Source organism: Hyperolius riggenbachi, chromosome 1, assembly GCF_040937935.1.
Source record: "Hyperolius riggenbachi isolate aHypRig1 chromosome 1, aHypRig1.pri, whole genome shotgun sequence".
Classification (NCBI taxonomy): Eukaryota; Metazoa; Chordata; class Amphibia; order Anura; family Hyperoliidae; genus Hyperolius; species Hyperolius riggenbachi.
Window position 1 is genome coordinate 422,174,045 of NC_090646.1, and position 26,355 is coordinate 422,200,399.

The 26,355-nt window shown below is 42.2% G+C and overlaps 1 protein-coding gene across 3 annotated transcripts in view; it reads right to left on the reverse strand.

The window, feature by feature from the left end:
• The window catches only part of PRUNE2 (prune homolog 2 with BCH domain), a 278,110-nt gene that overhangs the window by 245,456 nt on the left and 6,299 nt on the right, over window positions 1-26,355 (reverse strand). For all 3 annotated transcript variants that reach the window (XM_068236688.1, XM_068236694.1, XM_068236677.1), the window contains exon 2: window positions 19,562-19,656. In XM_068236688.1, coding sequence (XP_068092789.1) covers window positions 19,562-19,656 — 95 coding nt within the window. The remainder of the gene's footprint in view (window positions 1-19,561; window positions 19,657-26,355) is intronic.

The following is a 26,355-nucleotide window of genomic DNA, read 5'->3' on the forward strand; positions in this document are numbered from 1 at the left end:
CATATATGTCTGCATGAGCACAAAGAAGCTGGCATGTGTGTCTGCATGAGCACAAAGAAGCTGGCATGTATGTCTGCATGAGCAAAAAGAAGCTGGCATGTGTGTCTGCATGAGCACAAAGAAGCTGCCATGTGTGTCTGCATGAGTGCACAGTGGGGAAAGTGTGACCAGCATGCAAGAAAATTCTGTACAGATTAACCACTTAAGGACCACAGTCTTTTCGCCCCTTAAAGGGAACCTAAACTGAGAGGGATGTGGATGTTTCCCAGTGGCGTAGCTAAGGAGCCGTGGGCCCCGATGCAAGTTTTACATGGGGCCCCCCAAGCACTCTATACATAGCAATTGATACGGCACACCAAAACCTGCCAATGGCAACTACAGTGTCAGAGGTACAAGAATGGAATGGGGAACAGTTTGTTAATGATTACCACTATTGAAAGCATCTATAGAAGTGATTATTATGAGCACAGGACCAATATAGAGATAATACTGCAGTTGAGGGAGGGCCCTTCGGGGCCCCTCTGGCCCAAGGGCCCTGATGCGGTCGCAACCTCTGCAACCCCTATTGCTACGCCCCTGATGTTTCCTTTTAAACAATACCAGTTTCCTGGCAGTCCTGCTGATCTCTTCGAATGCAGTAGTGGCTGAATCACACACCTGAAACAAGCATGCAGCTAATCCAGTCTGACTTCAGTCAGAGCACCTGATCTGCATGCTTGCTGAGGGGCTGTGGACAAAAGTATTAGAGACACAGGATCAGCAGGAGAGTCAAGCAACGGGTATTGTTTTAAAAGGAAAAATCCATATCCTTCACAGTTTAGGTTCCCTTTAAGGACCAGAGCCTTTTTTTCCATTCAGACCACTGCAGCTTTAACGATTTATTGGCGGTCATACAACTTACTATCTAAATAAATTTTCCCTCCTTTTCTTGTCACTAATACAGCTTCCTTTTGGTTCTATTTGATTGCTGCTGCGATTTTTAGTTTTTATTATATTCATCAAAAAAGACATGAATTTTGTCAAAAAAATGATTTTTTTTTAGCTTTCTGTGATAAAATTTGTCAAATAAAGTAAAATTTCTGCATACATTTTTGTCCAAATTTAGGTGCGCTAAGCCAGGGGCCCAACGTCCTATACACAGGTCACTTTGAGGTATTTGGTTTCTAGACTACTCCTCACGGTTTAGGGCCCCTAAAATGCCAGGGCAGTATAAGAACCCCACAAGTGACCCCATTTTAGAAAGAAGACACCCCAAGGTATTCCGTTAGGTGTATGGCGAGTTCGTAGAAGATTTTTTTTTTTTGGGGGGGGGGGGGGGGTCTGGGGAGGATCTGAGGGTGTGGGGGTTGATCAGGAGCCCCCAGGGGGCAGTGTTAGTGACAGGGGGTGATTGACAGGTGATTGATGGGTGATTGACAGGTGATTCGTGGGGAGAATAGATGTATACAGTACACGGGGGGGGGGGGTCTGGGGAGGATCTGAGGGTGTGTGTGTGGGGGGGGGGTGATCAGGAGCCCCCAGGGGGCAGTGTTAGTGACAGGGGGTGATTGATGGATGATTGACAGGTGATTGATGGGTGATTGACAGTTGATTAGTGGAGAGAATAGATGTATACAGTACACAGGGGGGGTTCTGGGGGGTGATCAGGAGCCCCCAGGGGGCAGTTTAGGACCTAATGTAAAAAATAGCGCTGATAGATAGTGACAGGGAGTGATTGATGGGTGATTAGGGGGGTGATTGGGTGCAAACATGGGTCTGGGGGGTGGGCAGGGGGGGTCTGAGGAGTGCTGTGGGCAATAAGAGGGCAGGGGGGGGCAGATCAGTGTGCTTGGGTGCACCTTAGGGTGGCTGCAGCCTGCCCTGGTGGTCCCTCGATCACTGGGACCACCAGGGCAGGAGGCAGCCTGTATAGTACACTTTGTATACATTACAAAGCGTATTATATGCTTCCTATGCGACGATCATCGGGTTAACAACCCGCCGGCGCTTCCGATTGGCCGGCGGGTTGACGTCACGGGTGGGCGGAGCCTATTGCCGGAGGATGCGCCCGCATAACAGCGCACGATCCCCGGCCAGCAGCCACATAACGACCAGCCGCCGATGGGCGTATTGCGGTCGTTTAGGCCCAGCCTTTGCCGCCGCCCATAGGCTGTAGGCGGTCGTTATGTGGTTAAAGACTTTATTTCCTAATTTTACAGTATTTCTCTGAGTTGAAACACAAGTATTATTGATCGTAACAGGCAGCTACAGGTTTGGGAGGGTAATTTTCTTTTTTAAAATTAATTTTACATTTTTAGTGGGTTTTAAAATGAATTTCAAATTTTTAGTGGGTTTTCTTATCTTTTAAAATAAAATAAAGTTGACAGTCTTACAACAATCAGAAAAAAATGCAATACACAAAAAGTTATAACTTGATGAAATAGGACAAACAACAGAGAGAGAGAGCATTTAAAGAGATACCAAACAGCTTTAGAAAACACAATTTGTACTTACCTGGGGCTTCTTTCAGCCCTCCATAGGCTGTGAGGTCCACTGGTGTCCTCCTGGCTCCTCTTCTGGTCCTGCTGGTGGCTCCATTAATTGTCGACTTCCACCTGAAATCGCCGGTACGAGTCCCAGTTGTGCATGGTACATGTCATCACGCATCATTATGCCAGGGGGCATGAGAGTCCTGCGCATGTGCGGTTCATGTGCAGGACTCTCACGCTGGCCACAGTGATGACGCGTAGCGGTTGGCGTGATGACGCGTAGTGTGCGCGACTGGGACTCAAACGTAATTAACCGAGCCGCTAACAGGACCGGGAGAGGAGCCAGGAGGACGGCTGCTCAGTATCCCTTTAATACCAATGAAATACTACAAAGTACATGCAGACAGCAAACTGTTTACTATAATAAGGCAAATTAGGTGAAATAAGGTATTATGACTAAGCATTTTTGCTTAGAGGAAACCTCAGTATCCAGCGATCCCAAACCTGGGTGAACCCATGAAGTCTGGGCTGTGATGATCAGGAGATGTGTTCCATGTGATAAAGCTACCAGATTTTGTCTAGAAGGGCCGATGATGGGGAAGAGGAGGGTACATTTGGTTAATTAATACCTACGTGTTATTGTTCTTTTTGCGTTCCCTATTTACTTCCGTAATCTCACATGCATCTATTCTCTGAATGCAAAAGCACAAGTAATGGCTTCAGGAAGTAGCATGTTTTATTAATTTATCTTCTCTAAAATCTCATAGAATTTCTGAATAAATGATGCATATATTCCAGTAACTCATTGAGATTGCTAATGGATTGTAATGGCAGCCATTACAGCATATTCCCAACAGCTGTTTATCTATGAAATTTTCAGTTTGCTAGACCTTTGTGTATAATTCCAAAAGATGTCCCCAATTTACTTGTAATAAAATGACAAAACAGGGAAGGAGATAAATCTAGAGGGCTATTAATATTTAGGAAGAAACAGGCATATATAGCCAGAGATGCACTTGCAGAGAGGCCACACGGGCCATCACTTAGGACTACAAAGTCATAGGGGGGCAGTATTACACCTATTGTTAAAGAAGTATCTGTGTTTAATGCATGTATATATATATATATATATATATATATATATATATATATATATATATACTGTATATATATATACATACACATACAGAGAATATATATATATATATATATATATATATATATATATATATATATATATATATATTTAGATACATAGTTTAACTATTCATATTACTTCACTGTATTGTGCTAGAATTAAATAACAAGATGATTGGTCTTGATGGCAGCTACACACCTCTAAGTATTCTTTATTGAAATCCAGTGCTGTACACAACACAGTTTAACTACTAGAACCTCTAGTGCATCGGAAAGCACAGAAACTGTTTTAAGACAATCCATTAATTATAACTGTTTAATAGGTGTATTGCTAGAGTAAATGTCTGATACAGTCCAGCTGTACATCTGTTTTATAGCCATGGCAATCCAGAAGGGCTCCCTCGTCATTCTCAGCTGTCCCAATCCAGCGCTGGTGTTAGAATTTAAGTATTATATGCTTGAATTTGTAGGCCTCAGTTACTTTAACCGAGTTTAGTTAAAAGACTTGATTTGCAGAGCCTCCCTTTAAGGAGGATTTCCAGAATCACTGCAGAACAGTGTGTTTCTGCTTATACAAGGCCAGAGGGTTTATCTGTCCTCTGGTGTGCAGACATAGAGGCAGTCTTTTCGGTAAACATCGAGTGTTTTCATATTTCCTAAAGGTAAACAACTGTTCAGATTAGGGGACAGGTCACTGGAACATGGAATTTTCCAGGGCATGCGCAGTAAAGACTGAATTTGTCGTGATATCACGGGTTCTTATCAGCCAATAGCAGGCGATGAGTTATTGATCCATCCCTGCTCAGATGATGTCACATTTAACTCTTTAGATATCAGTATAAGAGCCAACGTGGGCTCCCGAGGGGGCTACTTCTGACTGAGGACTTTATCCACTCCTTTTCCTACTTTCATTCTACATGATCTGTATGCTGTATATATGCCTAGCATAGATGCATAGATGTAACTAAGAGAGGTCTGATCTAGCTATTAGAGATAGATCAAGTATGCAAGGAACACATAAGATTCTATAGACGGTTTGCTTTGCCGAGGTTAGATATTACTACTGAGCATATCTGTATATTTGTTTTACAAATAAACTCTTGAACTTTGACTACTTCTACAAAGTCCTATCTCCTATGCTATATGCTGTGATGAGAGTCAAGTTATCACACTTCCTGTGATATAGTGCCGAACGAAGGTGTAGTGTTGTTGCCAATAGCAACCAACATATAGATTCTTACAGCTGGCTCTCCCAGAGAAACGCCCACCACAATATTCATAACTGTGCGCCTTACTCAGTAGCTGATTGCAAGCCATCTGTGCCTGTGGAGTAGAGCCATCCCAACTGGGCTCAGTGATTTCGGGCAGAGCTAGAGTGGAAAGCAGCTGCTGCGCCTGCGTGAAGCGCACACTGACCCAGCAGTAAGGGACCAGCAGTGGAAGCCATAGTGTGCCTGCGTGATAAAGTGCCTTCATCTTCCATGGGGCTGCACATTATAATTACAAGACATGGGTGCATAAGAGAAAGGGAGTACAACATAAATAGAGAGGAGAGCTCTGTTCTTGTGAGCTTGCAAACATAAATATCTAGCGTTTGCAAGAAAAGCTGAAAGACAATCATTCCTCTTTTACCAAGCACAAGCATCAGGGAACTTTTCTCCTTCAGGGAGTGGTCATATTTTGTGTATGAAAACAGTGGTCATACTCTCTGAAAATGAATGGATAACAAGCAGCTACAATTTGGAATGAGCCAATGAAAATTTTCAGCCTTAATTCCAAGCTACATACAATTTACAATTAATTTGCATGGAATTTGGAATCCGTAATCAAGCAATTTAATAATTTTTTTAATCTCCTTTTACCAGTAATAGCGATGTTCCTAAATTCACCAAGTTTTCGGTAATATTTCAAACAGTAAATAAGTATTACTATGACAATAGAACCATCGATAACACTTTGAGAATTGATACAAGGAAATAATCTCTAACACGAGGTCCTACAGGACTGAGCCTAATGTATCGAGAGAAGTCGGAACAACAGCCACTAAAATATAACTTTTATTCAATAGTTAAAAAATGAAGGTAAAAATGTAACTGTGTGTTATATACACTGTACAATAAGAATGTGAGGTTCAATAACAATGTCACCCGTTTAAGGTGCAATAAAGAGCTTGTACACTAATAGAGATGGCCCGAACCGTTCGCCGGGCGAAAATCTCTGGGCCTTCTTCTACTTCCGGGTCGCTATGACCCGGAGTAGTACGCCTGCACTGCCCGGCGGAGTGCGTGCTAGATCGCGCTCCTGTTGCCGGGCACTCTCTGCGCATGAGTGTGATGTCATTCATGACGTCACGCACATGCGCAGAAAGTGCCCGGCTACAGGAGCGCGATCTAGGACGCGCTCCGCCCCGCAGCGCAGGCGTACTACTCCGGGTCATAGCGACCCAGAAGTAGTAAAAGGCCCAGTGATGCAGAGATGTTCGCCGGCGAACGGTTCGGGAACCGTTCGCGACATCTCTGTACACTAATATACAATATATATATAAATATATACACATATATATACGTGGAGTGCTCGATATATACAGTGTGCTGCAGACAGAGATCTGTCTGTACTGTATGTATTGAGCACTCCATGTCTGTACAGCTCCTCAGATCTGGGGTCCATATTAGCTGTACTCTACCAGTTACGTGGGGCGGGGAGTGTGTGCTGTGTGTGGTGTGATCTGTACATCATTTTGCACCCCACTTTGCTGCAACCCCCCCCCCCCCACACACACACACACACACACACACACACGTTCACACCTTGCACTGGGTGGTTGACTAAGTGGAGGGTGGATAGCTACATTGCTACTCTGTCAATACAGCAATGTGATATTTATTTGCTCTTTATTGCACCTTACAAGGATGATATTGTCATTGGACCTCAGATTCTGATTGTACAGTATACATAACACACAGTTCAACTTTTACCCTCATTTTTTAACTATTGAATAAAAGTTTTATTATAGTGGCTATTGTGCCGACTTCTCTCTATACATATTAGGCTCAATCCTGTAGGACCTCGTGTTAGACAATAGAACCATCTATATATTAATTTGTGCTGTAGGTGGAACGTATTTCCTTGTCACAGCGAGCATAAGGCTGTTTTTTTTAAGTTAATTGTAGTTGATTTATGTGTGTACTTTAAAATTTTCAACCCAATAAAGTTACATATTTAATGTTTTGTTTTTAAACACAATTAGAAAATAATATCTAAATATATACATATTTCAAATGCAACACAGACAACACATTCATTTAAGCCCATTTATGCACATTAGTAACACACCATGTGGCAGAAAGACTAGGACTACGAGAAGCCCCCTTGGCGATATATTTTATGTTAAATCCCTAATGGCCTCTCAATATCTTTGCAGAATATGCATAAAAGTCCGGGGTCTGGAGCTATAGAAATGAGTGGTTATTTATTTGCTAATCGAGAGCCCTATGTTTAATGTTCCTTAGATATAAGGTAGCCAAGTAAAGTCATATTCCAACAGCTCCATACATCATTTATTTTATATACCCTAACTTCTCACGACGGGAAGCGCCTGCTGAAAAGCCATATGAAAGGCACCAAACTATTTACCACCAAACAGAACTGCTTATGCATTCAACGACATGACATTTGTAAAAAAGAAACAATTTATTTGATAAAGTTTACACATTTACAGAAAGCTTGAACTTTGATGTTTTTGGTTGCATTTAGTCTGCCAATATTTGCGTCTATTATCATTTCAGCATGAGAAATTAGACAGATGTGAGAGAGATAGGGAGCCTGACAAATGTAAAGATACAGATAAATCTTTTTATACGTATTGGTTTTGCCTTTTGACAAACGTTAAAGTGGAAGTAAACCAGCATAGCAAGGTATATACAGTAGGTACATAGAAATAACAGAATACAAAAAAAATTAGACGGGAGAAGCTCTCAATTATTAAATATAAGCTCGGAGCCTAATGCCCCTATAAATTTTATGTTTGCATAAAATACTCCTGCCACAAATAGGGACATTAATCCGACTCTAAAGGTGCCCATTAATGGTACAATCTCCTGAACGACTGACAGTATGATCAATCGGATCGGGTGACCTTAATCCTTTGAGGACCGGCTGCTTACACCCCCCCCCCCTTAAGGACCAGGTCATTTTACATGTAAGGAGGCACTTGGGGGGGGGGGGGGGTCAGGCAGCCGGATCCCCAGTATGGCTGGGTAGGTATGGTGTTCCCTGTGTGGCCAGGTGTCCCCCTTATAGTCTGCAGCCTTTACTCACCCCCCAGGCTCCAGAGATGAGCAGCTGTAGATCTCTCCGCTGTCGCGGCTTGTTGACGTCATCAAGCCAGGACCCGACACTTACATCATAGCGAGCCGGCCAGTGTGGAGGGGAGCGCCGATTAACGGGGGAAAATCAGGAAAGTGAGTGGATCCTCTTCTTCCCCTAAACCGCCGCAGCTCTAACAGTGATCAATACGATCTGCCGGCGATCATAGTGATCACGTGATCAGGAGCCAATCGCGATGGCTCCTGATCACTGAGGGGAGATGTCAGCTGTCATATGACAGCTTAATCTCCCCTCTCGGGTGCGCAGGATCACGTCAGGAGCAGAAACGGCAGGTGGCATAAATCCTACGCCGCATCAGGCTTAGGCAGCCACAAGGTTAATAATGCTGATCGACAACAAACGATGGTTCTATCAATCTGTTGATCTAAATATATAGTGATTATTTTAGTCGGATTGGATTGCTTATCATTTTCCCTTCTGTTGGTGGGACAGAACTATATTTTCCAATCAATCGCAACAATCGGATCAAACAGTGCATCATTAATGGACACCTTTATACACTAATTGGGTCAGAATACAAAACAGATTGTATCATTTAATAAAAACTAGTACTGTTTTGCCTTAGGTACTTGAAAGTTTTTAGCTTTACATGTGCCAGATACCCCGCATAATAAATAATTGTATGTTTATAAGTAAATATGTAAATCATTAATTTATGTTCCAGTAAAAAACAGGCATACTTCCAGACCCACTGACTTACACCATGCCTACAGCTTGCTAACTTTACAAAGCTATGTATAGTCAAACTTGCAGACCAGAGGCATAACTATAGGGGAGCAGCCTGTGTGATGACAGGGGGCCCCAGGGCTATGGATGGCCCCAAGTACTTACACATCTCCAATACAGGCGTCCATACCCTCCTCCTCCCTTATTCATGATGGCCATACTTGGCAGATGAGTCTTTAGGCTGTGGCAATTACAATGGGAGGAGATGAAAATGGGTATGGACAATGGGGGCCCCATCAAAGTTTTCCGGGGAGGCCCCATGAGGTTACACCTCTATGCAGACAGCTGTTTTAGTGTGCTTTGGCCTTTCTAAGTGCAAAGTATGGATTGATATGGCATTAAACAATATCCAGTTAAGCCGCAAAGAAACAGAACCACTAGGATTTTTGTAGTAAAGACAATGTAAGTCACTGAAGGGGTTTTCAAAAATACTGTATACATTAGTTGCTGCCTCCTACAGTGTTGAATGCAGGTTTATCCTTCTCCCCTCCACACTGTAAAGACTATGGACATTGTGTAGGCTCTGAAGAATTCCCCAGACTATGCAGAGGCTCACTACTCCTGCTGTGCCTGGAACATAGCAGACCAAACCATTCATTTTCAAAATTAGCGTCCAGCTAGAGAAATCATGTGAAACATGTTTCACCTATATAGCTTTCATAGGTGTAAAAACAATCCACAACACATGTTGCTGAGGTAATACACCAAATGTACTTTGAACAAGTGAAAGCATGAAATGTGGAATCTGGCACACACATTGCAATGACTGTTATGTTCTATTTCACAAGTCACTAGATTAAAAACTACAGTATTCTAGTGTCTTAATAAATACAGTATGCAAGTTTCTAATTGTCGGTTTATTCAATGTCACTGACAGTAGTGAAGCAAGAATCATAATGACAACTAGGGATGCTCAGTAAATTCCGCTGAATTGTTAATTCCATGATTCCGGCCGGAATTATGTAATTTCCGATTCCGGTAGTCAGAACGGAATTGCTAAACCTCTCAAATGGAATTTCGCGGAAATGTTATTATTTCCGCGGAATTTTCCGGGATAACACAAAAAAATCTCCTCCTCCTCCTCCTCCTCCTCTAGAGGGTAAGAGAGATACCTACTACACACTGAGATCTGGGTTCAAATGCTGGCAAAGGTATTTAAGCTGGCTCTTAAAAAAGTACAAATCCTTAATCATGCTACTTTTTCTATTGAATTGATCCTAATGGTACATGCTAGGCCAGCTTTAGCATGTAGTGTGGTTGGTGATCTAGAGGGTAAGACAGATACCTACTACACACTGATACCTGGGTTTAAATCCTGGCAAAGGTATGTAAGCTGGCTTTTAAAAAAGTACAAATCCTTAATCATGCTACTTTTTCTATTGAATTGATCATAATGGTACATTAAAGGCGAGGAGGAGGAGAAGGAGGAGGAGGAGGAGGAGGAGGGAGAGAGAGAGAGAGATTTAAAAAAAATTTCGCCGGAATGAAATGGAAGCGGAATTTCGGATCGGCGGTATGCGGAATTACCGCGGAACGGGAAACTGCAATTCCGAGCATGCCTGATGACAACTGGAAAGTATGTGAAATCCAATTAACAATCATATCCCATATTTCTGCCCTTACAGGTCCTCTTTACAGGTAAGACAGTTTTTTACCATTTAATTTACACACATGAAATGTGTAAATCAGAGAACTACAAATAATGTCATTTAATGATTGAGCAACTGCAAAAGACTTTAATCAGGCAAGTATGCAACAAAATCAGATCATTATCCAATGTTGCTCCAGCGTATTTATCAAACAGCATGAAATAGAGTGATCACATTTGTTATATTTGCACCAGATCTGAGACACGAGATGTGGAGGTCAGTTTATTTTTACACATTACCATTTCTCCTGTGCTCTATCAATAATATTACATTTAAAAACTTGAACATCCAAAAACTATTAACAGATGGTGGGTAAAGCAACTTGCTTACAGGGGGCTTTTTAAGAATCATATACCGTATAAATTCTCCAAAACTTTTATATGTAGATGCCATCTACATGCCCAATAGATTGAAAAAAAATGACTTTAGGTTTAATAATATACAATCAAATATTAAATATTAAAAGTTCAAAAATGTACCATGCTTATTAGCAAAATATGTTATGATATATGGCTCAAGTCAATCCTTCTGCAAACTATGCGATGTACAAATGGAATGGAACAGAAAATATAATGTTCTGCCTATTGAACTAAGACACGTTGAAACAATTTCAGTGTCCACACTATCATCACAGACTTACAAACATTCCTTTTAGGCCACAATCTTGCCACCCTACTATTCATTTTGTGGCTAGGTGATGGACTTTACATTCAAAGTATCCGTGATCTATTATACCATCTATTATACTACAAATGTCCATCATTTATTATCTGAGAGCCTCTAAAAAAGTGGAATATGCATCAGACATTGGCATCAATTACTACACAGACAGCATTTTTGATATATGATTTTGCCCTTTGCAATTATTACATAACTCATCATGCAACAAGTTTCGATATGTCTCTGAAGCAGGAAATTTGGGTGCCCAATATCTGCAGAAACTTGGGCACCGCTGTAGGCGCCATGATAAATCACCACTATACTGTGAAATGTGAGTGTACGATATATAGTTTTTAAGGGTTATGTGTGTGTGTGTGTGGGGGGGGGGGGGGGGGGGAATAAGGTTAAGCATCAGCAAGTGAGCGTTCTGTGTAAGGATAGTGTTAGGTTAAGTTGTAGGAAAGTATCAGTATTATTTACTGATATTTTACTACTGTAATTTACACTTTTAAAATGTAGAATAACAGTTACATTTACCAAGTTTTTACTAGCTGAAATTGGGCACCCGTATTTCCTTGCCCCCCTTTTTCATGCCGTGGTGTGTCTTACATTGTAAAGCCTGTGCCTGTTCACAGAAATCAGTTGCAGCTAAGGTGGGGATGGTTGTGTGGGTTGCATTGCCCAGCATAAGATACATTTAGATAGATAGGCAAAGTGCTATATTTTGGGTCTGTACTATGCTTTACAAAATTTAAAGGACACCTGAAATGAGAGGGATATGTAGGCTGACATATTTATTTCCTTTTAACCACTTAAGCTCTCAGTCGTTTTTTACTTTATGCATCCGAGCAATGTTCACCTCCCATTCATTCGCCTATAACTTTATCACTACTTATCACAATGAACTGATCTATATCTTGTTTTTTCCGCCACCAATTAGGCTTTCTTTGGGGGGTACATTTTGCTAAGAGCTACCTTACTGTAAATGCATTTTTAAAAGTAAGAATAAGAAAAAAACGGAAAAAAATCATTATTTCTCAGTTTTCGGCCATTATAGTTTTAAAATAATACATGCCTCCATAATTAAAACCCAGGTGATGTAATTGCCCATTTGTCACGGTTATTTCACCATTTAAATTATGTCCCTATCACAATGTATGGCGACAATATTTTTTTTGGAAATAAAAGAGCATTTTTCCCGTTTGGCATCCATCACTATTTACAAGCTTATAAAAAAAATATAGAAATATTTCATCTTTACATAGATATTTAAAAAGTTTAGACCCTTAGGTAAATATGTATGTGTTTTTTTAATTATTATTGTAATGTTTTTTGTTTTTTTTTATAAAACATTTTATGTGGGTATTTTTGGGAGGGTGGGAAGTAAATAGTGTTTTATTTAGGGAAAAATTTGTGTAGTGTAATTTTTTTTTACTTTTAGATGTAGTTTTACTCTTTGGCCACAAGATGGCAAGCTTGAGTTTGTTTACATGATGTCACTCTAAGCGTACAATGTATACTTAGAGGGACATAGACTCATAAAAAGCGAAGCTTCCGAGAGAAGCTGTCGCTTTCTCTGCAGGGGAGAGGAATCAGTGATCGGGCACCATAGCCCGATTCATTGATTCCTGGGCTACCGAATCCGCGGCCGGGAGTGCGCATGCACGCGCACGATCGGCCGCAGGAGCGCGCATGTCCTCCTTGACGTTTTTATACGCCAAGGAGGACAAAGTGGTTAAGCAATACCAGTTGCTTGGCTATCCTGCTGATCCTCTGCCTGTAATAATTTAACCCATAGACCCTGAACAAGCATGCAGCATAACAGGAAATAAATATGGCAGCCTCCATGTGCTTCAGATTCTCTTTAAAAGCGTGTACACTGATTAAGACACATATTTTAGTATACCATATTGTAATCACCATAGTATATAAGATGATACTGTATAATTAAAGGTAATCTAAACGGAGAAGGATATGGATTTTTCCTTTTAGAATAATACCAGTTGCCTGACTCTCCTGCTGATGCTGTGTCTCTAATACTTTTAGCCACAGCCCTTGAACAAACATGCAGATCAGATGCTCTGACTGAAGTCAGACTGGATTAGCTGCTATTCAGGTCTGTGATTCAGCCACTATTGCAGCCAAAGAGTTCAGCAGGACTGCCAAGCAACTGGTATTGTTTAAAAGGAAACATCCATTTCCCTCTCAGTTTAGGTTACCTTTAATAAAGTTTGAGACTTTTTTTTGTCCATGTATCGAAATATGCAGTTTGCAGAATTCCTACAGTATTGTACTTAAACTGTAAATGTCCCTATGTGGGGCATACACCATTAGCTCCCCTGCAGACAGTTTCAACAATGTTACAGAAGAGACTGTTAACACCAGATGCACTTTCATTCACCTAATTCTTTTGAACCTGAATTGGGTATCTTAAGTAAAACTGTGCAAAGTGAAAGGCCCAGTCTGTAAAGCATGTTAATAAAAGACGCTCCGGACTATAGGACGCACCTAGGTTCAGAGGGCAAAAACCAGGAAAAAAAATACTACTAAACCTACTTGCGTCCGTAGTGCAGAAGTGTCTTATGGACCCCCTTCCCATGTCTCTATCTAAGTAACTCTGCCCAGCTACACTAACCATAGCTGCCCCCACCAAATACACGCTACACTATACTAACCCTGATGCCTCCCCCCTTCAGCTACACTGTAATCCCCTTCTCCCCTCCCCCACCAGCTACATTAACTAACCAGTACAAGAATATTGCAGAACGCACCAGTCTGGGTGACAGCAGCTTCTTCCAAAAGTAGCTGGGTCCAGTGTGGGTATCCAGGCTGTAAATGCTAAGGAGGTCCGCAGTGGGCTCAAGCAGTCGGTGTTCCAACATTTTAACATACATTGACCGGCATAGCAGCAGCCGCGGTAATGACTGGCTTTGATGTTCTGTCCCTGCATCAGCGCAATCTTAAGTTTCCTAGGGGCATAGCAGGAGCCGCTGTGATCACCGTGTGACTGATGGTTTTCTGTCCCTTCATCAGCGCTATCCAAAGTTTGCTAGCTGCATACTAAGAACCGTTGTGATGACCGGTGTGGCTTCCATGACATTCTTTCCCTCCATTTGTCCGCGCATCTGCCCTGCAGTTTCCTAGTTGCCGCTGTGATGATCGCCGTGACTTTGTCCCTTCATCAGCAGCACGATTCTGGCACGGACATACCATAGATCTTCAGCCGCTATAACGGCAATGTCCTCAGAGGCTTCCGTACTGCTTTTACTGGCGCCCTCTCATGACCTGCCACGCACGTGCGCCGGGGACATGGAGTAACAAGCAATAAACAAAGCAGTACGGAAGCCTCTGAGGACATTGCCGTTATAGCGGCTGAAGATCTATGGTATGTCCGTGCTAGAATCGTGCTGCTGATGAAGGGACAAAGTCATGGCGATCATCACAGCGGCAACTAGGAAACTCTGGATCGCGCTAAAGCAGGGCAGATGCGCGGACAAATGGAGGGAAAGAATGTCATGGAAGCCACACCGGTCATCACAGCGGCTCCTGGTATGCAGCTAGCAAACTTTGGATCGCGCTGATGAAGGGACAGAAAACCCTCAGTCACACGGTGATCACAGCGGCTCCTGCTATGCCCCTAGGAAACTTAAAGAGAACCTGTACTGAGTAAAAATATTTAAAATAAACACATGAGGTAACTTCAAATGAACATTACAGAGTTACCTTGCCATCAGTTCCTCTCAGAAGCTCACCATTTTCTTCTGACAATAATCCCATCTAGTTCTGACAATATTTTGTCAGATCTGAAATATATCAGTTGCTGTCAGTAAAATATCAGTTGCTGTCAGTTATAGCTGAGAGGAAAACAGATGTACCAGGCAATGTCCATGTTTCCCTATGGCTCAAGTGGGCGATGTTACAGTTTAACTGTGTGCTGACCAGAAAGCTGTTATGGGTAATGGCTATTTTTAAAATGGAGGACGGAAAATTCCCTTGATCATAGTGAACAAATAGGACGCGGGACAGGAGAAAGACACTGAGGAGTAGACTACATGGAAGGTAAGTATGACTTGTGTATGCTTATTTTGACTTTTATTTTCAGTACAGGTTTTCTTTAAGATTGCGCTGATGCAGGGACAGAACATCAAAGCCAGTCATTACCGCGGCTGCTGCTATGCCGCTCAGAGACACCACTGCGGACCTCATTAGGATTAATTACAGCTCACAAAAGTCAAGCGGCAGGATAGGTAAAACTGCTACATTCGGACTATAAGACGCAGTAACTTTTTCTCCCTACTTTTGGGGGAGAAAAAGTGCGTCTTATAGTCCGAAAAATACAGTACTTTGTTTCTGGATTACAGGAATTATTACCATTATTTCCCATCTCCTATGATTTCCTGTGTGTCAATACACAAAAAAAAAAAAACATTTTCATTTCTTGAGCAGTTGAAATAATATTAGCACAGTGGGACACCCCAAAGCTCATCAGGATGCTAAGATCTGCAGAAGGCTAAACATGAGCCATTTGGGGTCTGCATCAGCATACAGGTTGGAAGAGCTTACATAGGGGACTTCTAATGCAAATTACCAATGCTTTATCTATAAACATGTAGGGGATCATGGCAGAGCTTGCAGAAACATGTGTCTGCCTTCCTCGCATATATGCATCATTAATTAGTGTCAGACAACATGGGGATTTCAGAGGGTCTTTGCAACTGTTTGTGTGCGATGACTGCTACTAAACCTCTGCAGAGGCTATGTAGAAAACTGCCACTAATTCTACTACATTTGTATTGACAAAATACATCCACACTTTGCATCACAAACAGCGAAGAATACAGTTAATGAAAAGTATACTGTTAAAGCAGGGCCGGATTTACAGCTCAGGAGCCTATAGGCACAGAAGTTCTGGCGCCCTAAACTCCGCCTCTCAACAAAAGCCACACCTCCAAGCCACACTCCCAAATGTATGCAGCTTGAAAATGGACCAATCAAGTCCCATCCAGGTTTAAATTGATTGGTCCCTTTTCAAGCTGCATATGCATAAACTCTCTGCATAAACTGATCATCCCTAATTTAGAAGGTAGCAGGTAACAGATGACAAGCAGTGATAAATTGAGGCCTAGGCAACAAACCCTTTTATAAAGTACAGGGTGGTGCACAAAGCACTGTCCCAGTTGCCTGTCACAAAGGCAAGTATATAGGCAAATGCTGGGCAGCCTGCCCCTGTGCATCTCTTGCTCAGTCTCTGCTGTGTGTGCCCTCTACAACTGTATGGAAGCCTGTGTCACCTGCATTTGTGTATAAGAGCGTTACTCATACAGCAGCAAATACAGGCAACACAGGCTTTAATAAAGCTGGGGAGGGCACACGGCAGGGAAAGAGCAAAAGGTGCACGGGGACTGGCCAGGGTCTGCCTGTAAACTCATGCACATGACAGGTAACAGGGCCGGTCTTTTGTGCACACCCTTTTAAAGCCCGCTTAATGGAGTCATTAGGCAAAAATATGGGTCCCCCGCTCTACTTACCTGGGGATTCCTCCAGCCCCTTGCAGAAGACACGTCCCACGCCACAGCTCAGTGCTCAGTTTTTGGCCCGGGGTCCCTGCGGGTGAAGACGGCAATCTTCTCTAGTGTGCCTACACCGCTGTCAATCAAGTCCACATTGTTCACGGTGAACTGCGCAGGCACAGTAGTTCTACACCTGCACATTACACCACAGACAACATGGTCTAGATTGACAGTGGCACGGACACAGTAGAGAGGACCTCGAGGTCGCCCTCAGCACCGGCGAGGACCCTGGGCTGAAAACTGAGCGTGGAGCTGCGGCATGGGACGCGTCATCTGCAAAGTGCCGGAGGAAGCCCCGGGTAAGTAGAGCGGTAGACCCATATTTTTTGCCAGATGACTCCTTTAAAGCCTACACAAGAACAACACTTCCCAGGTCACTTCGTCCAAACAGCCCCTGGCCTAGGTATTAATACCATCCCCCCAGGCAAACCGCAGCCTGGACAATAGCCATTCCATTAACCCCCCCTTTCCCCACGCAATAAAGCATGCTTGTTTAAAGCAAACTTGAGAGGTTAAGTACTGTGGGATTTATACTTACCTGGGGCTTCCTCCAGCCCCATGTAGGCCATGGGCTCCATCCCTGTTCTCAGGGGTCGCTCTGTTGCCCCCTGGTCACCTCTGCACGTGTGCCCTCCCGAGGCACAGAGCACTCCCAGCCGCAAGAGTGTGACGGGTGCGTACACAGCAGCGTTGCACATGTGTAGTGAAGCGCAACTGGCCAATTTACCGGAGGTGACAACGGAGCGACTGGTGAGGGCGGCTAGGAAGCTCAAGGCCTACATGGGACTAAAGGAACCCCTAATTAAGTATAAAATGCTGCAGTATTTATGCTCTCAATAACACTTTATAAAAAACACACCTTACACAAACACACACACACACACAATACACACGTTCACCACTGTCAGAAGACTGGCTGCATCCGTTTTCTCTGTGTCCCCTCACCAGTGCACAATGCTGCCACTGGACCTGTTCCTCCATTCCTGAACCAATTCAGCTTATTGAAAGGGGTGAGGGGCGGGGCAGAGTTGATCAGCTGGCTGCCAGCCTATAGGAGTAAGCGTTTTTCGGCTCACAGGAAGATGCTGCTGAACTAATGCCTGCACTCTGGCTGGCCACAATATACACACAAACACACACAATAGTATACACACAACACAGCTCACAATACAAACACACAATCACTTACTCCATTGCCAGCAGACTGCTTGCATCCATTTTTATCTGTGCAGCCTAGGGTCCAGCTAGTGTGACCCCTCTCCTCCAGGGACCAGGGCACTGTGTCACACACTGTCTGTTACACGTGCACAGACAGCCGCAAGTCCCCTATAGAATAGACACAGGGGGCGGAGCTGCAGTGTTCACAGGGCAGGGCTATCTCCTACAGGGCTGTTTCCTCCGCCCCCCTCCCTGCCTGTCACATGAATACACAACTTGGTTGGTTGCTTTTGTGTACAGGATGGGGGCAGAGCTTTTTTTCTTTCCGTCTCTCTATCCTCCGATTACTTCTTATTCTGGGCGCAACGGTGCAGGCAGGGTAATTTCATTGTGTGCCTGAAAAGCAATGCCCGCCTCGCCGTGTCTGCCCTCGTGTTCTCTCCCAGCCAGGTGTGGAGTCCCAAGCAGCCCAGTGACAAGCGCCAGAGAGTGACAAGCACCCCGCCTCCCCCCGATGCCTATGCACACAGCAGCTACATAGGCAGCGCTGCGTGCAGGCATGAATAGGCGGCCGATGGGCGGGGAGAGCAGGACGCACTGGCTGCGTGTTTGACTAGCTGCCCGCCCCCTGACTGTAGTTGCGGCCGCCGGATCATGATGCAAGTGTGCGGGGCGAGCGGCGCTGTCATGGACGATCGCGTTCTAAGGCTTCAAATTAAGAAGGGGACATTATTGAAAGCCGCCCTTGCCCAATCAGGCGCCTGTAGGCACGTGCCTACAGTGCCTTATGGTAAATCCGGCCCTGTGTTAAAGTAGGTGGTTTGCGGTAATGTACTGCATTCAGTGCGTTGGAGTACTGCATGCCATTAGAGCTCACTGCATTGCAGTGCAACATTCTGTGGTACAATGCAGCCATTTCATCGCACCACAACGCCACACTGTGAACACTTCCAAAACAGGGAACTCTAGCAAACCTTTCTTTCTGCTGGGTTTTCAGACTCCACTTTTAACTCAACCACTACCATTGCCTCATTTAAGGATTTGTTAAAAAAACAGTGCTACAATGCTACCAATACCTTCCTGTCCTATCCTATGTACATCTACACTGAATAAATCCTATTGCTGACACTGTTCTCAGTAGCTGCCAATACAGTTTAGATAGCTACAAAGCTAGCGTAAGTAATTTAACTATATACACTTCTACCTAACCACTTCAGCACAGAATAAATCCTACAAATAACAGTTTTGCACACAATATACCCTATAAATAACAGTTCTAAGCTGGTAAAACAAACCTAACTATAAGCTTACCTCCAGGAAGCAGGTACTTTTCTCAGACAATGTAAGATGGAGTGAAAAAATAACCCTTTCTCCGCCCCCCCCCCCCCCTTTATATTTGTCTGTGGTGGAACCTCTTCTCATTGGATGGGGGGCCTTGCTGTGCATCCTGGGAGCAAATGATTTGCTCATCAGACTCCCCATTCATCCCTTCCCAATGAATTTTTGGCTCTGTACTGCCCTTCCCAGCTTTATCAGTGCTCGTTAGGTTAGCAAGCGAAATCATGGCTAATCACTGGGCATTTGTGGCGTGAAACTTTGGAAGCAAATTTGCAGCAAGATCAAACTTCCAAGTCTCCCTAGTCTGTACAGCTTCAGCCCCACACTGTTGCTTGAGGGATCAAATCCTGTGTATGAGGCTTCAGTTTAGAGCACCTGCTAGAAGGTGTTTTTAAGATAAATAGTCTCTATATATACAGTCTGTGGACTCACAATAAATTATAGAAATACCTGCTTTTCTTTCACTTACCTCCAAAGACATGTGCACAGTTGTAATGGCTACTTTAATGTCTCCATCAGACACTTCTTTGAATTCTTTTAATATGATATCTTCAAGAGTTGTACCTGTACAGGATACATTTGCTAATTAATCTCAGGCACTACAAAAACCTCATAGCATATACAAGGAACTTAAACAACTGAAGTGATAAGAATATTGAGGATGCCATATTTATTTCATTTTAAACAATACCAGTTTCCTGGCAGCTCTGCTGATCTACAGGATCTTCTCAAAAAATTAGCATATTGTGATAAAGTTCATTATTTTCTGTAATGTACTGATAAACTTTAGACTTTCATATATTTTAGATTCATTACACACAACTGAAGTAGTTCAAAGCATTTTATTGTTTTAATATTGATGATTTTGGCATACAGCTCATGAAAACCCAAAATTCCTATCTCAAAAAATTAGCATATCATGAAAAGGTTCTCTAAACGAGCTATTAACCTAATCATCTGAATCAACTAATTAACTCTAAACACCTGCAAAAGATTCCTGAGGCTTTTAAAAACTCCCAGCCTGGTTCATTACTCAAAACCGCAATCATGGGTAAGACTGCCGACCTGACTGCTGTCCAGAAGGCCATCATTGACACCCTCAAGCAAGAGGGTAAGACACAGAAAGAAATTTCTGAACGAATAGGCTGTTCCCAGAGTGCTGTATCAAAGCACCTCAGTGGGGAGTCTGTGGGAAGGAAAAAGTGTGGCAGAAAACGCTGCACAACGAGAAGAGGTGACCGGACTCTGAGGAAGATTGTAGAGATGGACCGATTCCAGACCTTGGGGACCTGTGGAAGCAGTGGACTGAGTCTGGAGTAGAAACATCCAGAGCCACCGTGTACAGGCATGTACAGGAAATGGGCTACAGGTGCCGCATTCCCCAGATAAAGCCACTTTTGAACCAGAAACAGCGGCAGAAACGTCTGACCTGTACTTGACACTGGACTTCAGGCATTTTGGCATTTCCCTCTCCCCAGTCTTTCTCCAGACTCTGGCACCTTGATTTCCGAATGACGTGCAAATGTTGCTTTCATCTGAAAAAAGTACTTTGGACCACTGAGCAACAGTCCAGGTCTGCTTCTCTGTAGCCCAGGTCAGGCGTTTCTGCCGCTGTTTCTGGTTCAAAAGTGGCTTGACCTGGCGAATGTGGCACCTGTAGCCCATTTCCTGCACACACCTGTATACAGTGGCTCTGGATGTTTCTACTCCAGACTCAGTCCACTGCTTCCGCAGGTCCCCCAAGGTCTGGAATCGGTCCTTCTCCACAATCTTCCTCAGGATCCAGTCACCTCTTCTCGTTGTGCAGCATTTTCTGCCACACTTTTTCCTTCCCACAGACTTCCCACTGAGGTGCCTTGATACAGCACTCTGGGAACAGCCTATTCGTTCAGAAATTTCTTTCTGTGTCTTACCCTCTTGCTTGAGGGTGTCAATGATGGCCTTCTGGAAAGCAGTCAGGTCGGCAGTCTTACCCATGATTGCGGTTTTGAGTAATGAACCAGGCTGGGAGTTTTAAAAGCCTCAGGAATCTTTTGCAGGTGTTTAGAGTTAATTAGTTGATTCAGATGATTAGGTTAATAGCTCGTTTAGAGAACCTTTTCGTGATATGCTAATTTTTTGAGATACGAATTTTAGGTTTTCATGAGCTGTATGCCAAAATCATCAATATTAAATAATAAAAGGCTTTGACCTACTTCACTTGTGTGTAATGAATCTAAAATATATGAAAGTCTAATGTTTATCAGTACATTACAAAAAATAATGAACTTTATCACAATATGCTAATTTTTTGAGAAGATCCTGTATTTGGCTGCAGAAGTGCCTGAATAACACCAGAAACAAGCATGCAGCCAGGGCCGGGCCGAGGAAGAGGCTGGAGAGGCTCCAGCCTCAGGGCGCAGTGTAGGAGGGGGCGCACAATTCATTCAGCTGTCATTCCCAATTGTGTTTGAAGCAGAGAGAAATAAGGGGATACATGACAGTGACTGCAAGCCAGATAACTAGAGATTAAGGTGTTGGGGAGGTTGGGGGCCCTGGGGCACCTCTTAGACCAATAGCAATCAGTGTGTGACGGCTGGGGTGGAGAGATGGAGGGGCGCACTTTGGTGTCTCAGCCTTGGGTGCTGAAGGACCTTGTCACGTCTCTGCATGCAGCTAATCTTGCCAGATCTGATAGTAATGTCAAAAACACCTGATCTGCTGCATGATTGTTCAGGGCATATGGCTAAAAGCATTGGAGGCAGAGGATTAGCAGGATAGCCAGGCAACTGGTATTGCTTAAAAGAAAATAAATACAGCAGCCTCCACATACCTCTCAGCACAGTTGTCCTGTAAAGTGAACATTTAGTGGATTCCTGCAATCCACTGTTATATCCTGAAACAGAGGCCCTTATTTAGGTTTTCTCCTAGGTCATATTTTCACACCTTATCAATAAAATACCTTTCAAGCCAACAGTAAGCAAGAAAATACTGACCATAATTTTGCCAGTACTTTTTAATGTACTTTTGGCACGCTTTCAATTCCAGAGTGCTAAAAAGTTGTTTTAAACAGAAGATGAAAGATTGCTGTAACTCCTAGGAGAGAACTTAGTAAAAAAAAAAGTGAATTGAGTAAGGGCCAAGGGCCCATAGGCAATTTATTTTTTTTCTCCTAAGTTTTCTCCTGGGAGATATGTTTTCATCTTCTACTTAGCATAACTTTTAAGCACTTTGTAATTGAAAAAGTACCATATAGTAGGTGGAAAAGTACTATCAAAACTATTTTAAGTATTTTCTTGCTTGCTGGTGATTTAAAGGGTATTTTATTAACAAGTCTGAAAATATAACTTAGGAGAAAACTCAGGGGAAATAGTGAATTTTCATATGTGCCAGTGTTTAATAGTAGCACTGATACTGTTTATTTCCTTCTTCTAATCTTTTTCAACATATGGAAATAAAGCTAGCCCAGCTACTAGAGGAGAGCAGGAAGGTAGGTTTGATAATTAACTGCAAGAAAAATAAAGACATGCGATTAAACAGAAACGTAGATCCTAAACGAAAGTTTCAGCTGTATGGAAAACAAATAGATACTGTGCCTGAGTTTCAGTATCTGGGCAGCCTGATGATAATGGATGGTGGTGCCAGTGCTGATGTTAAAAGCCGAAACAAGAAGGCGAATGCAGCATTTGTACAGCTGTATCAAATTTGGAGATCCCATGATGCTTCCACAAAAAACAAACTGAGAATATTCCTTAGTAACGTCAAGACAGCCCTTCTGTGTGGACATGAGACAATGAAGGTGACAGCAGATATATAAACTGCTGCCTTTGAAGAATAATAAACATCTGGTGGACAAATGTAATATCAAATATAGAGTTGTGGGAAACAAACTCAAGAACAACAAGTGGGCTTGCAGAAAGTGGAGATGGATTGGCCATACTCTTCGCAAGGGTAAATCAATTGAGAAAGAAGCCTTAAAATGGAATCCTCAAGGCAGCAGAAAAAGGGGAAGATCAAAAACAACTCGGAGAAAAAGTGTGGAAATAAATAAAGAAATAAAGAACGCAGGCAAATCATGGACTGAGATAGAAAAATCGCCCAGGACAGAAACCGGTGACATACATTTGTTGAGATCCTTTGCTCCAGTGGGAGACAAAGGTTTAAGTAAATAAGTAAGTAAGTAATCTTTTTGGCCATCTTATCCAGCCTCATGAAAACTACAGTGAAAATTGCGTACACAGTAGAAGTTAAGTTTGCAACTCAATTTGCTGACTCCCACATGACAACTTGCCCGTATGTAGTTACCTTTCTCTCCTGAGTTTTCTCCTAGGAGATAATTTTTCAATGTTTATGCAACTTGCTATTGAAATAGGAAAAAGTAGATGAAAAAGTACTATCAAAAATATTTTGAGTATTTTCTCCCTTGCTGGTGGTTTAAAAGGTATCTTATTGACAAGGTGTGAAAATATCAACAATGTTTGTTGCAATGCACAGGAATCCCCCCAAAAGCCCTGAAAATTTACTGGTTAAACTTTCAGGGAGCAAAGGAGTCAGCCAGCACTGCCAGCACCAAGGCGCTGTGAGTCATGCCTACTGGTTGCACACTGTTACACTAAACAAACACAGCTCAGTGCAGCTGATTTCTACTGCATTTCTATGTGGAGTGAACACTTTTCAGTCAGTTCTTTGCAATAATATGCAATGATCATCGGCCAAAACTGGCAATAAAGACCATTGCACCCACCAATCATTCTGTGTGTACAGCAGCCACTACTAATGGAAGTGGCTCTGTCGTGTGCTGATCATCGACCCTATGCCCCCCTCCATAGCAACAGAACACATCACTAGCCTTAAGTCTAGGGATGTGTCTGTTCAACATAATTTCCCAACTTGTTGCCCAAGACACACTCTAATTCAACAGTGTATCCAGCAATTCTCTGTATTGTTTGTTATGACCCAGATCAGAGGTACAAATATTTTACACCTAATAGTGGGCAATTTTAAAAACATCTAGGGCTGTTTCCCACTACTGGTGATTTTTTTTTTTTGTGATTCTGCCAAAATTGCGCTGAGCTTGCAATTCCAAAATCACTTCATGCAGCATTTAAAGAGCGATTCTTGTTTCCTGAATAGCAATTTTGCTGTAATTTTTTAGTGTGAAGCAGCCCTTAGTCTAGTTCTGTTTTTCTGGATCATCTATGTTTTCCACTGTTCTCCAATATTTTACAACTATAGCAATACATCCTTTATGTACATGGAGTTTGTATATTCTTCATGTGTTTGTGAGGTTTCCCTCCAGGTTCTCCAATTTCCTTCCAAAAATAAAAAAGTAGGCTTATTAGTGTGTTTCCAAAATTATCTATAATATGAACTGTGAGAACCTTGAAAGCATGGAGAGTAATTGTTCACTGCTCTATATAAAGTGCTGTGGATAATGTATCGGTGCATAAAATAATATATCTATAATCTGAAATGGTATTAGAGACACTTTGCTGTATTTTATGCAAATGTAACTACAGTAACTAAACAGCACATAAGAGCTCCCGCAGTCCAGTCATCCCTGACACATGAGCTACATCAGACAAACTGCTATATTGCAAGTTCAGGATATTGCATTATATTGTTCCCCAAATAATTGGTATACGCATGTGTCAGTAGTAGTACAAATAAACTATGTGTGCTGTAGCATCCACGCAACATTGCCCTGTGAAATCATTACGTTTTATTTTACTTCTTTTTTTATATTAGGCATAGTGAAGCATAGCAATATCTGCTAATTATTTATTTGTTGTAAATCATAGTCAAACAGATATAACTATATGCTTGCATAGTAATTATTTTCTTTGATGAAAAGCAAACACATCGCAATCTGCTAATTATTTTTGTGCGGATATTTATTTGTATTTGCTTTATTAAATCAATCAAGCAACACTATTTAATTGTTATCCTTGATATGAGAGACACATTAAAGAGAATCTGTATTGTTAAAATCGCACAAAAGTAAACACACCAGTGCGTTAGGGGACATCTCCTATTACCCTCTGTCACAATTTCACCGCTCCCCGCCGCATTAAAAGTGGTTAAAAACAGTTTTAAAAAGTTTGTTTATAAACAAACAAAATGGCCACCAAAACAGGAAGTAGGTTGATGTACAGTATGTCCACACATACAAAATACATCCATACACAAGCAGGCTGTATACACCCTTCCTTTTGAATCTCAAGAGATCATTTGTGTGTTTCTTTCCCCCTTCTGCTCTCATGCACTGAAGTTTCAGGCTGCTCTTTTCTTCCTGCAAACAGCTTTGCCCTTGTCTGAATTTCCTCAGTATGTGAAAGCCCAGCCAGCTCAGAGGAAACTTTATCCAGCTTGTAAAAGATACGAGAGCAGAGAGAAGCTGCACTAATCTAAATATCACACAGGCAGTGTGCAGAGAGGGGCCTGAAAGGGGGAGTTTATAGCAGAACCACAACACTGAAGAACTTGGCAGCCTTCCAGACACTGGCCGACAAGTCTGACAGGGGAAAGATACATTGATTTATTACAGAGACTGTGATAGCAGAAAGTGTTGCAGTAAGCCAGAACACATTAGAATAGCTTTTGGAACTTGTAGGATGATAAAAAACAGGATGCAATTTTTGTTACGGAGTCTCTTTAAGTCAGTGTAACGTTGAAAGTGCTTAAAGCTATAGATTGTTCAATGAAAAAAAAAACATCAAAATTCCAGCATTTTTTTAAAGTAATTACATATTCTTACTATGCAAAGTAAAAAAAAAAAGTTGGGTCCACTTAATGATTGTATTATAGTTATGCATTTGATAATCCATCTGAGGCAAGACATTATCTGAGGTAAGGTATTTGCTGTATTCATATATGTGTATTTCTTTAGATATTTATTATAAATTATTTTCTTCACAAAATCCACATTCTTCACAAAATGTCTTTCATGGATTATCTCTCCTTACTAATTTTTAAATCAACTATAAGGAAAATTGATTAATGAGAGAATAAACAAATAAGGGCCCCTATTCAGTTAACTTTTCTCCTGAGTTATCTACCTCAAGATAATTTTTAATCTAATCAATACAATAATTTATCAGCACTTTACACAGGAAACAGAACTGAAAAATGAGTAAAAAGGCACATCAGAGTTATTGTGAGTGTTTTCTTGCTTGCTGGGGGCATAAAAGGTATTTTATTGATAATGCGTGAAAACTTCTCTAGTAATGCTACATACACACTTGAAAGATAAATGAAAGATCACAGACCAATTTTACCCCCTTC